At 40.6% G+C, this 15507-nt stretch overlaps 2 protein-coding genes across 2 annotated transcripts in view; one reads left to right on the top strand and one right to left on the bottom strand.

The window, feature by feature from the left end:
* The window catches only part of LOC141784222 (active breakpoint cluster region-related protein), a 29626-nt gene extending 14442 nt beyond the window's left edge, over nucleotides 1-15184 (bottom strand). Inside the window, exons 1-4 of the mRNA XM_074661977.1 lie at nucleotides 15042-15184; nucleotides 11501-11591; nucleotides 11095-11201; nucleotides 10693-10797 (exon numbers count right to left, since the gene is read on the bottom strand). Coding sequence (XP_074518078.1) covers nucleotides 10693-10797; nucleotides 11095-11201; nucleotides 11501-11552 — 264 coding nt within the window. The 5' untranslated portion in view covers nucleotides 11553-11591; nucleotides 15042-15184. The remainder of the gene's footprint in view (nucleotides 1-10692; nucleotides 10798-11094; nucleotides 11202-11500; nucleotides 11592-15041) is intronic.
* LOC141784325 (multidrug and toxin extrusion protein 1-like) lies at nucleotides 1446-8817 on the top strand. The gene is made up of 17 exons (XM_074662138.1): nucleotides 1446-1577; nucleotides 1670-1771; nucleotides 1846-1914; nucleotides 1996-2144; nucleotides 2240-2282; nucleotides 2359-2403; nucleotides 4177-4274; nucleotides 4366-4463; nucleotides 5416-5529; nucleotides 5612-5679; nucleotides 5762-5870; nucleotides 5958-6033; nucleotides 7893-7962; nucleotides 8069-8201; nucleotides 8293-8387; nucleotides 8471-8522; nucleotides 8621-8817. Exons 1-17 carry the CDS (start codon nucleotides 1446-1448, stop codon nucleotides 8815-8817), a joined length of 1650 nt encoding a protein of 549 aa, XP_074518239.1.
* Nucleotides 15185-15507: the final 323 nt, after the last annotated feature.

The following is a 15507-nucleotide window of genomic DNA, read 5'->3' as shown; positions in this document are numbered from 1 at the left end:
AACACAGGAGAAAAGTAGTCAAAAATATTGCAGAAGCCACAAAAAGTTTGGTGTCCGTGACCGACAATGAACCATACAAAGTGATGATTCACTTCAAATACAAAGATGACGAAAAAGAGATGAAAAAAATTACAAGAAACGGACAAAGACGAGAGAGCTGCTGCAACAGGCAGCTACTTGGGTAGCGCCTAGCAATGCTATAAATAAATACTCAGATAGGCTGTGGACTTTTTTTTTCTTTTTTTTCTTCCTTTTTCCTTTTTTTTCCTTTTTTTTCTTTTTTTCTTTTTTCTTTTTCCCCTTTTTCCTTTCTTTTTTCTATTTTTTTCTTTTTTCTTCTTTTTTTCCTTTTTTTCTTTTTTTTTCTTTTCTCTTTCTCTTTTTTTTTCCTTTTTTCCCTTTTTCCTTTCTTTTTTTCTATTTTTATCTTTTTTTTCTATTTTTTCTTTCTTTTTTTACCCCCCCCCCCCCTTTTTTTGTTCTTTTTCTGTAGATTTTAAACCATGCTCAGTTGGTACTAAGGGGCCCAAAGTGAGCCAAGAAAATATCCCCCACACCATTACACCAGCAGCAGCAGCCTGAACCGTTGATACAAGGCAGGATGGATCCATGCTTTCATGTTGTTGAGGCCAAATTCTGACCCTACCATCTGAATGTGGAGCAGAAATCCAGACTCATCAGACCAGGCAACGTTTTTCCAATCTTCTATTGTCCAGTTTTGGTGTTGCTGTGTGAATTGTAGCCTCAGTTTCCTGTTCTTAGCTGACAGGAGGGTCACCCGGTGTGGTCTTCTGCTGCTGTAGCCCATCTGCCTCAAGGTTGGACGTGTTGTGTGTTCAGAGACGCTCTTCTGCAGACCTCGGTTGTAACCAGTGGTTATTTGAGTTACTGTTGCCTTTCTATCAGCTCCAACCAGTCTGTCCATTCTCCTCTGACCTCTGGCATCAACAAGGCATTTTGTCCCACAGAACTGCTGCTCACTGGATATTTTCTCTTTTTGGGACCATTCTCTGTAAACCCTAGAGATGGTTGTTGGTTAAAATCCCAGTAGATCAGCAGTTTCTGAAATACTCAGACCAACAACCACCCCACGTTCAAAGTCCCTTAAATCACCTTTCTTCCCCATTCTGATGCTTGGCTCCTTACTCATCAGGCGGACCTTCTCTTTCATTGATATTATTTGTCTTCTTTTTTCACTTTTTTCCCATTGGGCCCCCAAGACGAGAAAAAAGCTGTCTAAGTAAAGCAAGATTTTCTTTATACTACCTTTAATGCTTGGAAACTTATTACAACTCCCAAGTCTTATGTAATTTAACCTGTTCATGCTCTTAGCCACATGGCTGAGAAATTACTAGAACAACACCTGCAAGGTTTACCGAGGAGTGGTGTGTCCTCAACTGATCTGAGCCAGCTCTCAGTGATAAGGACACAGCTCAGACTGAATCATGGAGAGCAGTTCATCGAGTACATCGCGCTCCTCAGGGAGTGACTGTTTTCTGTCTGAGTGGATCCGTACGTTGGTCCCTGTTGGATCCAAGGCTGAGATCATCGAGCTGTGCAAACTGGCGGGTCCACTGGTGAGTAGGCTACTGGTTTCCTGTCAGTTACCCAGTTATATTAATGTCAAATTTAGATAAATGAGCTTCTCTTTTCATTTGTTTTCCTCCAGTTGTTGGCTCAGCTCTTGATTCTGGCGGTGGGTTTTGTCAGCACTGTTTTCTGTGGTCACCTGGGGACGACGGAGCTGGCTGGAGTGACTTTAGCCATCGCAGTAAGTCCTCAGAAAGCATCAGTTAAAAGTCAACCTAAAGCAGAATTATTTCACCTGACTTTATTTGTCTTCAGGTAATTAACGTGACAGGAATATCTGTAGGAGCTGGTTTGGCGGGGGCTTGTAATACCCTCATCTCTCAGGTAAAGGATGGCAGCCCATATTTAAAACAAAGTGATACCAAAAAGGTAAAAAATGAACAAAAGGGTTCACGTTTGTTTCAGACGTATGGAGGACGTAACCTCCTGAGAGTCGGGGTGATCCTGCAGAGGGCCGTCTTAATCCTGATGTTAGCCTGTTTCCCCTGCTGGGCCGTCCTCATCAACACAGAGCCCCTGCTGCTGGCGGTCAAACAGAAACCAGAGGTGGCCAGGTGAGCTGTGGCAAAGACTGACCCACGATCTTCAGCTTTTGTCAGGAAAGATGAAGTAATAATGACTTTACAGTCTTTTCCAACTCTTTCTCCAGGTTGGCTCAGCTGTACGTGAAGATTTTCATGCCAGCGCTGCCGGTGAGTATCTCAAACAGCTCAGTCAGCTCATCCTCTCCTCTCTGGAGATTAATCTTTGTTTTCTGTTTTCCTTTAGGCCACATTCACGTATGCATTATTGACGAGGTATCTACAGAACCAGGTGAGTTCAATAAAGATAACACAAAGTCATTCATGTCTGACTTAAAGGAGTCTCAGCTAAGATTACCAGGACAGGCTTTACATATTAATCCAACCCTATTGTCAGATTAAACTTCTGTACATCCTGTATATCCAGTTCTAAATATTTGCCTTACATAAACCACTGCCTGGATCATTAACCCTTTACTTTTAGATTTGATGTCAACACCAACAGCGTTGGCACAGTTCTCCACAAAGTGAACAGCTCCTATAAGCCTAAAGTTAAAGATTAACTAAATACATACTCTGTAAAGTTATTGTCGACTTTTGACTTACTGCTGTTTCTCCTCAGTATAGGGCACTGATTGTAAAGTTGCACACACTGTAAATAACATTTCTCCACATTTAGCTCTGAAACGTCACTTTTAATGCATATTTAGAGAAATATTTGTGAAATATATAAAAATGTTGAATATTTTATCTAAATGTAAAATGTAATATCTAAATATTAAATGCTAGGTATAAATGTCCTGATTCTAAATATTTTGCTGTTTTATAATAAATATTTAGCTAAGATTTTTAAATATTTAGCTAAAACGAAACATGAAATCTAAGATTTCTAAAACAACAAAATTTTCTAAATATTTAGCTATGTTACATAAACATTTAGTTTTCATAATAAATATTTAACTTTTTTTTTTCATTTAGCATAGACTAAATGTATATCTCAAGTTAAAAAAAATCTTAATATTTAGCTATGGTACATAAATATTTAGTTTTCAATATAAATATTAAGCTTAGATTTTCAAATATTTAGCTAAGATGAAATATTTTGCTAAGGTTTTTAAAATATTTAGCTATGACCAAATATTTATCTAAGTTTCCAAAAAAAAAAAAAAAAATCTAAATAATTAACTTTGTTTCCAAACAGTTTTCATTATAAGTATTTAGCTAAAGGTTATTGAAAAAAAATAGCTAAGACTAAACATTTATTTAAGATTTCTAATAGAAAAAAAATCTATTTTTTTGCCATGTTTTTCCAACATTTAGTTTTTATCATAAAATTTTAGCTTTTTTTTTTTTTTCATATTTAGCTAAAACCAAATATTTAGCTTAGATATATAAATTTTAAGCAGAGATTTCTTTATATTTATTCAAGATTTCTACATATTGTTGTAGGATTTCTTAATATTTAGCTAATATGCAAACTCACACTCCCGCCCACCAGAAGCACCAAAATAAAAGTTTGAGGAAGTGATCCAGCCAAGCAGGATTTTGAGAATGTCAAACACAGTAGGCTGAATCAGCCATTAGAAAAGGGTATCTTATATAAATATGATAAATTATATAATATATGTTAAAAAAAAAAGTCAATTTCTTTCTCCGAATCTGCATTAAAAGTGATGTTTTAGGGCTCAATGTGGAGAAATCTTATTTGTAGCTTGTGCAACTTTACAATCGGAGCCCCATACCTCGGCTCGGGCGCTTATGTCAGTTTTGGTGCCCAAGAAGGACGGTTAGTGCCACTTGAGCACAATCAAGGATTAAAAAGCACACGAAGACACTTTAGCACATATTTTACGCCACAAGAGGGCACTTTATGGCACATATTAGGTCCCAAGAAGGCAATATAATGTTTTTAACAACAAAGAAAGCGTTTTAGCATGTTTTTGGCCAACTAACGGGACACTGTCATGTAAGTTTGGCTCCCAAAGGGCACCTAGTCCTCCCTGTGCACCCCACTGCCCCTGAATGTCGATTTGAGGATATCGAATACATATCATTTCTCCTTCAGGGCATCATATGGCCACAGGTTGTCACAGGAATTGTGGTTAACCTTTTTAACGCCCTCACCAACTACATTTTTCTATATGTCCTGGATCTGGGAGTGGCGTGAGTACATCCTGTTTAACTCTTCAAGTAATAATATTTGATATTTACCTTCATCATCCAACCAGTTACATGAAACAGTCTCTGTTTGCAGAGGTTCTGCTTTGGCTAACACGCTCTCCCAGTACTCCCTGGCTACCGTCCTCGGTGCTTACATCATCTGGAGAGGACTTCATAAGGAGACATGGGGAGGTGAGATGATCAGAGCAGGGACGTGACCCTGGATACAACCTGAGGCTCCAGAGTTTAGATCATTATGTGTTAATCTGATATCAGGGAAATCTCAGTGCTGTGCCGTTCAGACGGTTGAAAAACATACGGTACATAGAAACAGAAGTTCGATCAGGTGAGGATGAAAATAAGAAAATCATCAAGGATTTGAGTTAATGTACAGATCACTTGTGAAGAACTTTTTTCGTCATCTTTGTATTTGGAGTGGATCATTACTTTGTATGGTTCATTTGTTGGTCGTGGACACCAAACTTTTTGTGTCTTCAGTGATATTTTTACTATTTTTCTCCTGTGTTTGTCTGGAGATCCTACTTGTAACCATGGCTGCATTGTTTACATGTGAAATCAGCTGTTAGCAGCCTGTAGCATGTCAATGCTAGCTGGTGCAAGGCCAGATATTTCCCACAAGATGAGGAGAAGGAGGTGAGTATGATGTGCTGGTTCTCAGGTGTGAGCTAAGAAGTGACGACATCGACCTGTCCTTCCATCCATCGTTATTGGTAACGTAAGATCTATCTCTAATAAGATGGATGAGCTAGCCATGCTAACCCAGCAACAGAGGGAATACCAGGAGGCAGAGTAGCATCATGCTATTCACAGACATGGCTAATGGAGCTAACACCAGACACCAACGCCACATTGGAAGAGCTTCACCTGCTGTGAGCAGACAGGATCCAGGAGACAGAGACTGAACAGACTGCTGAAGAAGCTCAGTCCTGGACCCTGTGGAGGTGGAGGCTGGCTGATTGGACAATGATGGACAAATTGACATCATCTATTTTCTTATGGACCTTTTTGCACTTTCTAAACACTTTCTTACTTTTGTTTTCTTGATTGCTGCTGTGACTCAGTGAAAATACTGAAGCTCATTAGAAGCTGTAAAGATTTACTGATCCATCTTTCGTTCCCACAGGGTGGTCCAGAGAGTGCCTGCAGGACTGGGGCTCTTATATCAACTTGGCCATTCCCAACATGATCATGTTGTGTGTGGAATGGTGGACCAATGAGATTGGAAGTTTTCTGGCGGGTAACGTCCACATCTGTTGTAAAACATGGATGTGAATGATGTAAAAGTGGAAAACATTCAAACTGTTGTTTCTGATCCACAGGTCTGATCAGTGAGGTTGAGATTGGAGCTCAGTCAGTCATATATCAACTGGCAAATGTTGCCTACATGGTGATTTCTACCATAACATAACAGAGTATTGAAAGAGTAACGCTTCTTGTTTGCGTGTTAACGTGGCTCTGTCTGTCATTAGTTCCCCTTCGGGTTCAGCATAGCGGGTAACGTGAGGGTGGGGAATGCCCTGGGAGCCGGAGACACAAAGCAGGCCAAGCTGTCCGCTAAACTGACGATTTTCTGTGCAGGTCAGTTTGTCGTTTATCACTTTTACTGTGATTGGAGGAATAAAGCTGCAGTCTGAGGATGATTCGTTCTTTTACACATGTTTACAGGGTCAGTGTCTGTGTGTCTGGCAATTATCGTTGGGGGCCTGAAGCACTATATTTCTTACGTCTTCACCTGCGACGAGTGAGTATGATTTCTTGTTATTAGTCAACCACAGTGTATTTTATCTTATTTATCTGGATTTTATTGGTTTTGCTTCCATTGTTTTTTTTAGTGTTTGTTTTTGTCGGTTTTTAGTGTCTGCTGGTTCATTTTTACCTGTTTGTACTGTACATTGTGAAGCACTTTGCTACTTGTATTGAAAAGTGCTATACAAATAGAAGTGCTTTTATTAGGGATGCACTGATGTGAAAATTTTGGCCAATACCGATATCCAATATTAATATTGCTGTTATGTCCGATAACCAATATTTAATATTGGTTAAAAATAAAACAAAAAAGCAAAAAACAATCTGAGATGATGTGTCGAGGTAGTTCAGAGAGGAAGAGCGACACAACCGTGAGAAAAGACCATGGAGAGGATCAAAGGATGGAGCGCCTGAGATGAACACTATCAAAAGAAGTACATTTTGTCTGTTTTTTCGGTCAAAAACCGGAAGAGAGACATAAAGGAAAATAGTTCACTCTTCTTAGGTAGTTTTGGTGTTTACATAGTCATAGAAAAAAAATTTATTTGAGTCTTGAAAGATCGTTCAAGATGCTCTAAAAATGGTTGGAAGCCAATGAGTAAATATTGCCCGATACCAATATTGATACCGATATATCGTGCATCCCTAATTATTATCAATATCATTACTTGCCTCTGGGAGGTAACAGGTGTAGCGAATAAACAAGGATCATGATTTCATGTAATGCCTTACCGAGCACTTTGCTCACACAGTCATTTACATTTTAACCACAGATCAAAGCTTGTAAGTGGTGTGTTTCCAGTGATGTATAGCAGTATAATGGTTAATCATAAGCCAGTCAGTGTGTTTGCATGCAGCTCAAGAAATCTCACCATGAGCTTAGTCAGCACCAGACCGTACAGTAAAAACGAATGGAAACTGCTGAATCAGACTGAGCAAAGCTTGATCGACACATGTTGACAGTGGTGTGTGCAGACTTTTTGAAGGGCAGGTGCAAAAGGGAAAAAAAAGGCATAAACAATGGGGTCTTGCCACTGAAGAGGGCACTTTTTCTCATGTTTTTGCCTCTAGAGAGAGCAGTTCTTTATGTTTTAACCAGCCAAGAGGCAGTTTAGTGTGTTTTGCCAACCAGAATAGCACTTCAGCACACATTTTTTGACAATTGGGGAATGAGGGGGTTGGGCAACAAAGGGGAGGATGAAGTGGAAAAGGCTGCTGATTCTGTGGCAGGTCTAAGGCCTCACTTACACGTCAACTTTTCATCTGAAAACTCTAAAGCACAGTGAAAACACAGTGGAAAACAATCTGTGTTTACACAGAAACGCTGGGGAATTGGAAACACTGCAGTTAGCATGCCAGGCCTGTAGTCGGCGCTATACCTGTCTTGTCCAGAGGCTGCTTTTGGTAGAATTCACTAGAGGTCACTTCTGAGCTCACACCTGAGAACCAGCACGTCGTCCTCACCTCCTTCTCCTCACCTTGTGGGGAAACATCCGGCATTGCACCAGTTAGCATTGACATGCTACAGGCTGCTAACAGCTGATTTCACATGTAAACAATGCAGGTAGGATCTCCAGACAAACACAGGAGCAAAAATAGTGAAAATATCACTGAAGACACAAAAAAATTGGTGCATTTTTACAGCTCAGCCATCGATAGAATGTAGCTTTCTCTTTGGGTCAACAGGAACCAGTTCGATGTGCAAGCTTTGCTTCTCAAGAAAGGACTCAGACTTTATGATCAAGCTATGACCTTAGACCGCTGTGTGCATGTAAACACACTGAGTGACACATAGAAAACACATGATGTCATAGCTGTAAAATCAGCGGGTGTTATTCCTCATGTCCTTGACAGACAAATCAGGGGAAGAGTTGCTGACGTGATGTCGCTCTATGCCCCGTTTATCGTCCTGGATGCAATATTTGTAAGTTCTCACGCCATGTTTTTGACATAGTCCTGCATGACGTGCCTTTACTGAGTTTTCAACCACACCACGTCACTACATCTTTTTATTGTGTCTGTACGCCCAGGCTTCCTTAGGGGGTATCATCAGGGGAGCAGGTAAACAGAAAATCGGGGCTATCTGCAGTATCTTCGGGTACTACTTTGTTGGTTTTCCTATTGGAGTGCCTCTGATGTTTGCAGCGAAGATGGGAATCAAAGGTAAGAGTATTCAACCTTTTGGTTTCCTGTCTCTTTAAATTACGATATCTTTGCTCTTCTTTAAATGAGATGTGAAACTCTGACCCCTCAGGTTTGTGGACGGGCTTGTTTACCTGCGTGTTTCTGCAGTGCTCATTTCTGATCATCTACCTGGTGAGAATGGATTGGAGGACAGTTACAGAGGAGGTTGGTATTCACAGGATTACCTTTAGACTCTAAACAACTTTTTTTCTTGAAGTAGAAAACCTGATCAATTGTTTTGCTTCTAGGCTCAAATTCGAGCAGGGGTTCAGGCGAGCTCAACGGATACAAGTAAGAGAAGCTGCAAACAAGATCCTGTTCAGCAAATGATGCTTCTTTTTTTAGGAATTTAAATGTGGTTAAATGTGAATGTACACAAAGCTTTGATGTGTCGACAGGCTCCCAGTCAGATGATCCAGAGACCCTTCAAGGCCTCACAGACCAGGCTGTCTCTGAGACGGTGGTGAAACCAGCAGAGCGTGAGCTGCCTCTCAGGACTCTGGTCCTGCGTCGAGGTCTGGCTGTGGCTCTCATGCTCTGCGTCCTGGCTGCTGGAATTGTTATGAAATTTCTAATCACTAAATTAGTCACATGATCACAGAAAGTCTTGTGTGTGAGGTGAAGTTACTCGTTAGTAGTGCTGTGCAGATCAGTGGGACCTCCAGGATTTTTGTCGTAAGTTTTCCACATAATGCTTTTTATTTAAAGTTTCAGATTTTAAGGTCAAAGGAAGTAAAACTATTATTGATGTAAACTATAATTGGTGCCTGCAGTGTGATCAGGATGTTACAGTACACTATTGCATTAAGGCTCCCTGTTGTTTTGTTGTCTGACCATGACATATTTTTTTGGTCAAACATACACCTTTATTTTGAAATACCTGACAGAACTGTTGTTGTCTTGAATGTAGCTTGGCGCTAGCTTGGTGTGTGGTTCTAAAGTGTATTAACAGAAGCAATAAAAAGTTAGCAAGCCAACTCCTGTTATAACTTCATTTAATTTTCACCAAACCAGTAAAGAAAAAAAATAACATTTCTTCTAGTGGTTAACTGAAGGGCTGTTGCTAGCTAAGGTTAGCCACTGAGCTACTAAATTTAAAATTGGTAATGTCTGTACATTTAATACTAAACTACATCTAACAGTTTGCTAGCCACGCTTAGCTCTAATACACTTGCAACAAAGTTATTTTTACTTTTTTAAAACATACCAACATATGCTTAAAGTGCTGGTTTAAATGTTTAACTATTACTTTAATTTAAAATGCTGTGAGGGGGATCTGTTTTAATTGCACTCCCTCACCACCTTTTCCTTTAAATGAGGCGTGTGTTTGTTCTTTGTTCAAGACAATTTTTTACTGGATACAACGCCCCGAGGTAAGGAACTCATACAGTTACGTAGCGCTACAGTTTGAAACGTGACATCAAGCAAACATTGTAGCAGCCGGCTATATGTAGCACTATCAGCAGTCCAGTGCTCTGACGTATCTGTAGGCTAACGTGCCAACAAGTAAACACTGTCAGTTTGTATGTCGTTTAGTAGCCGTTTATATTTAGCACAGCTTACAGCCCGGTGCTTTAGGAAAAGTCTGTAATGTGTAACGTTAGTAAATCCTGTTTAGCTATGTGCTGCCAGTCATCTACCAATCAGAGCTAACGTAACCTCACTCTTCATTTATTTATTGACTCTCAAGTTTGAACAGACCACTGCAGAATAACTGCTGACTGTGGGTTGGAGTGAACATTAGCACAAACAGTTTAGCTCCTGTGTTATAGAGTGATACAGCCCGAGCTAACAGCTAATTAGCCTTTAGCTCGGGCTGTATGACTCTCCTGTTTATCTTTCTTCTGCTCTTCTGTCCTTTTTCTGTCTGACAGTTAGGCTCCAGTGTCCACCATCACTACAAAATTAGTCACAGAAATCATTTTTAGCAGAGAAAAACACAGAACCCTGTGTGTTATCTCTTCTCTTCACTAAACTTCATCAGCCAGCGTGGTGTTGTCATAGAGACCTAGGCTAAGAGCAGTTTCTATATATGAATATGAAAGAAAAAAGCTACTAGCTTTACTGGTCCCAGCTGTGAAAAACGCTATCACATCAATCAGTAGTAAACAGTCGTTTTAACACTTCTTTACACACCGTAATCTCACAAAATACAGCAAGCTAACAAGCTAATTTAAGGTGGAGCCAGGTTAGCTGTTCGTCTTGCTTGCAGTCTATATATTTCAACCTCAGCTAATAAGATGCTCGCTGTGACGATGAATAATTGGTTGGTATTAAAGCAATAGGGCATGAACTAAAAAGCTTGGATACTGCTAACTACAGAGTGAGCTCCCATGTCTTTAATATGAGGATGAAATTACCAGCTGAACACTTGAAGAGGAGGTACAAGAAGGGAATAAAAATGAGTTAACATCTTAGCCTCAAAGTTTGGAAGATGTGAGGTTGCTTTAATGTTTATAGGTTTTCCTACCATGAGCAGGGTCTCCAGCTCTCTGAGATAAACCTCTTCACTCTCCAGGATGCCTTTCAGGACCACCAGCCTCCGCTCCAACATGTCCTCCTTGCTTTGTGAGGTCTGAGGGACATTCAGCAGAGACGGTTTTAAGTAAGATTTTTGACAGTAAAAGTTTACATTCAGACTGCTTTCTTTTCAATGAGCAACAAAAGTACAAAAGATATTAAATAATTTATTTAGCCTTAAAAAAAATCTGTGGTGTTGGGGCATCAGCTGTAATTTCCTACTTGGTGAAACACCTGTGTTTGTTTAGTGACGTTCGTGGTGTCTTCATTAAAATTTCCACACATGGGTTTGAGGTCAGAAAAAAAGCTGAATCAGCTTTTCTTTAACTTATTAGAGAGACGACAAACTCACCGGCGTTTCTGGAAAATCACAGATCTCAGGGTGGAGAGGAGAGAGTAAAGAGGACGCTGGCTCCTCTGGGAACACATCCTCATCCTGGACCTCCGGCTCTGCTTCAACTACACACACACACACACACACACACAGAATACACAGCATGTAGAAGTATGTGGGTAATTACATATAAGTTCCCATATTTACTTCCCCCTCAGTTTTTTAACTCATGCTCATTCACCTTCACACAACAATAACAGTCACACCCTCAGTGGAGATAAAAGAATAATTCAACCACAGAAATGCATTAAATCACTTTCAGTTTTCTTGACTCATCTTTATCTAACTTTCAGAAAAGTTTGGAAACACAAAGAAAATGTGTCATCAGATCAAAAGACGAGAAGCACTTCCCCCCTCTCCTCACCTGGAACTTGCTGCTCCTCCAGATAATCCAGCGCCTCCTGGTACACATCCATCAGCTCTCAGGTGCTTCTCCTCACAGAGCAGACTGAGCACTGAGATCAGATCTCAGCATGTGAACACGCTCAGCCGGCAGCCGAGAAAAAAAACCGAAACAACTTCCTCTTTCTGTTAATGATGTGCAAAAGGGGAAAATACAACTTCCTGCCTGGGTGAAACCAGTTATATGTCGATGAGAACTGCGCCCTGACAGTTCTTTTTTAATCCATCCAAACACTGTACTTCCTCTTAGCGAGTTTGTTTCAACGTAGACACGTGCAGAGAGTACAAACCAGTAAAACTTTGACATTTCACAACTAAACTAGACTTCAGGATGGTATTCCCTGCTTAGGTCACAGGTTACTGCTGAGGTACAGTTTACTCTGATATTAAAGGGGCTGTGAGGAGTTCCTTGAAAAAGTCTACTTTCTAGATATATGCCTGGTTGTAATTAACACTCTAAAATGAGATTATTATTGCCAAAGTAGGGTGTTTCTAAATGCTATTTCTCAGCTTTCATCTCAGGTCGGACGGGGCTGGATTTATTTACAGCTCTAGTCCCATGACAAAGTTATATAGTGGGGAGATGGAGCTGTTTTTCTCTGCTGAAAAACATCTCTGACTAATTTTGTAGTGATCATGGACACAGGAGTCTAACTGTCGGACAGAAAAAGGACAGAAGAGCAGAAGAAAGCTAAACAGGAGAGTGATAGAGCATGAGCTAAGACATGTTTCAGGGGACCATAAGTAGTGCTAACAGTAGCCAGCAATGAAACTACACTACAAACTGCATTTACAAAGTTTGCTTGTTGTCAAGTTGCAAACAATAGCGCAGAGTAACTACAAATAAACACATAGGGCTCTAATTTCATAGACCTGGCGCAAGTGCAGGCGCACCTGCCTTGCGCCAGGTCTATGAAACGCGGACAGGGCGTGACTGGCGCACTTTGCAAGTTTCCTGCAGTGCCAAGAGAGGCTCAGTCAAGGCGCAGAGGAGCGCAGAGGAGTGCAGAGGAGCGCAGAGGAGCGCAGAGGAGCGCAGAGGAGCACAGATGAGCGCAGAGGTGCGCGTCCACGCCTCCCTCCGCGCAAATGGCAGAGAGGGAGGAGAAAAGCTGTGAGTGGGTTTAACAAAGCCCAGCGCTGTTTTCACCAATCAAATGAGCGCCTCTCCTCGCCTTTAAATGCGCTGCGGCCGAGGCGCAGCGTCTGATTGGCTGGAAAGACCCGGTAGCGGAGATGGTCAGAGCCGCTGTCCCTGCAGCAGGAGAATGGACATTGGAATGACATGTGCTCACATGTGCGCCTGTCACCAAATTACAGCTGCGGAGGGTGCACTTCGCTTTGCGCCGAGGATACACCAGGTTGGAGCTGGCGAGCTTTCAGCGCCCTTTTTTTGGCACGAAATTGTCACTGCGCCAACATGAATCTGCTGACACCTCCCCCTGGCGCGCAGTCACACCCATCTCTGCGCAGACGGTCTACCAAATTGTCAAATTGGCAGCGCACGGCGGTGCGCAGCATGAAATTAACACTGTGCCACGAAATTAGAGCCCATTACCTCGTCACTTTGTGTCTGGAAAAAAGTTTTACAGAACAAAGAAAAGAAGTGTTAAAAAAATTGCTCTCCATTCACCTGCTATGCGTTAGTAACACTCTCTCATTAGTGGGTTGCAAGTGTTCATGGGTAATGTAGTCTTTATCCCAGCACATCTTTGTGCAGGTGTGTGATTTTTTTTTCTCTTGGATGAAAATGACATTTGGGAGGAGGTGCGTGTTAGGCTACGTAAGTCAGCTTCCATGTTGGAAAAGGTATTTTTGTCCACTTAGGGCTGCCGTATATACATTAGAATAAGGATATCTCATAAAACAACCTATGAAAATCAAGCTTATTATATTTGTCTTCATTATACCAGACAGCAGGACAATTGTAAGAGTCATGCAGCCATAGAAAACGTTATTTAAAGAACAAAAAGTCAATTTTACTGAGATTAGACGTCTTTAAGGTTAAAAGTTCTCACATGGGTGTCCACTGTTCACCAATTTTGTTGGAGCCATGAACCCCTTTAAACAGCCCTTTGCTGCACCCTGCAGGAAGGGAGAGGTCATTACAGCTTTTTAGCTTCTTTAACTCCTTCCTCTCTAACTTTTTTTATGACATGGGATTTCTGAGCTTTTTTTTGTTTTTTATTTTTTTGTTTCCCTTTCTCTGTGTCCTCTCCTCACTTTGCAAACGTGATGTGACAGAACACAAGGAAACCACAGACACAGACACAGCCCTAGATGTTTCCTGTCAAATCTACTGCTGCTGCTGCTGTTTGTGGTTTTCATGAGGCTTTTTTTCAGCTTTGTAAACAATAGAGGGTGCTTGGTCAATATCGTGTCACGGATAAGAGGAAACATTAGGGAGAGATGCATTTTGTGACCTTTATTTTAGTGTTTGTTTATAGCTGTATTTTTTTATTCATTTTTATTTTTTTTATTCTTTTTTCATGCAGAGAGTAGATGAAACTATTAAATGACTTTTATTAAAGGGTCTTACAAACTAATTGACTGTTTTAGGCACCAAAAATCTGCCCGTGATTTAATTTTGTGTCTGTATAGTTGTCTAACATGTCAGCAATCTTTAAAGGGTCTGTGAGGAGTTTGAAAGTGAAATCTTGAAAAAGTCTCTCTTCTAGATATATGCCTGATCGTAATCCACACTTTAACATGAGATTATCACAACAATATTGCTGGTTAAAGGTTATTTTCAATTGCTTACTCTTATCTTCCCGATCTGGTTGAGCTGGATTGGATTGGTTTATGGCACGGCTAGTTCTCTATGACAACACCATGTCTGCTGACAAAGTTTGGTAGTAAGAAGAGATAAAACACAGAGATCTGTGTTTTTCTCTGCTGAAAACAATTTCTGTGATTAATTTTGTAGTGATGGTGGACACGAGAGCTTAACTGTCAGACAGAAAAAGACATGAGAGCAGAAGAAAGCTAAACAGGAGAGTGATAGAGCACGAGCAAAGACAGTGTTTCTCAATTTTTTTCAGACCAAGGACCACTTATCCACCCAGAAAAATCTCGCAGACCACCAGGCTAAGTTGCCCCAGAGCAACACCCCAGAGAAAAAAACGGATGTACTATAAACTAGAATCATACATGTTACAACTTGCTAAGGCTGCAACTAACAACTATTTTGATAACTGATTAATCTGCCTTTTTTATTTTCAATTAAAACATATTCAGAACTAATCTTTTTTTTTTTTTTACAATTACAGTGACTACAGAGTAACAAAGTGAACTTGTGGTTTGTTATCTTCTTTTAGAATGAGGGAGAAAATGGACCTGAAAATCTGAGTATAACTACATTACTGATATATTATTCTATAATACTTTGAATTGCCAGTATTTAAGCATCCCTCCTCCTCAGGTGTTGTTTTATTACTATGGTAAACCCGTGATTGACCACAGAGTTAATGCACGGTTTGTTTTAACACACTTTCTAGTTTTACCTGATGTAAACGCCAACACATTGAAGAAGTTTTAGGCCTTGATGCTTTCTCTGCTGCTAGATATCCCACGTGTATCAATCAGCGGCTTCACTTCACTTCCACCCTGCTACGCTAATGTTTACATGCGACGGAGACGGCTCCGCTGCTCCTGGAGGGACGTCATTATCGCGCGACTCGGTGTAGTGGCGATTAAATTTGTTGCGTCACCGCTTTTAAAAAAACAATTTTGTAGATATTATCGATATGTGTAGCAGCCAACCCTCTCCCCTTTTTCTTTCTCGAATGTTCCATTAAAAAACACTATTTCCTCACGGCCGTTACGGACCACTAGAGGGCGCTGGCGGACCACAATTTGAAAAACACTGAGCTAACAGGTTTCAGGGAAACATGAGTGGTGCTAACTAAAGCCAGCTACGAAACTACAAATTAACACATTACCTCGTCACTTTGTGTCGGGAAAAAAGTT

Source organism: Halichoeres trimaculatus, unplaced genomic scaffold (assembly GCF_033239565.1).
Source record: "Halichoeres trimaculatus isolate MK-OKI-2021-1 unplaced genomic scaffold, fHalTri1.1 fHalTri1_scaffold_22, whole genome shotgun sequence".
NCBI classification, from domain to species: Eukaryota; Metazoa; Chordata; class Actinopteri; order Labriformes; family Labridae; genus Halichoeres; species Halichoeres trimaculatus.
The sequence above is the reverse complement of the archived record's forward strand: the minus strand, read 5'-3'. Positions and strand labels throughout refer to the sequence as shown.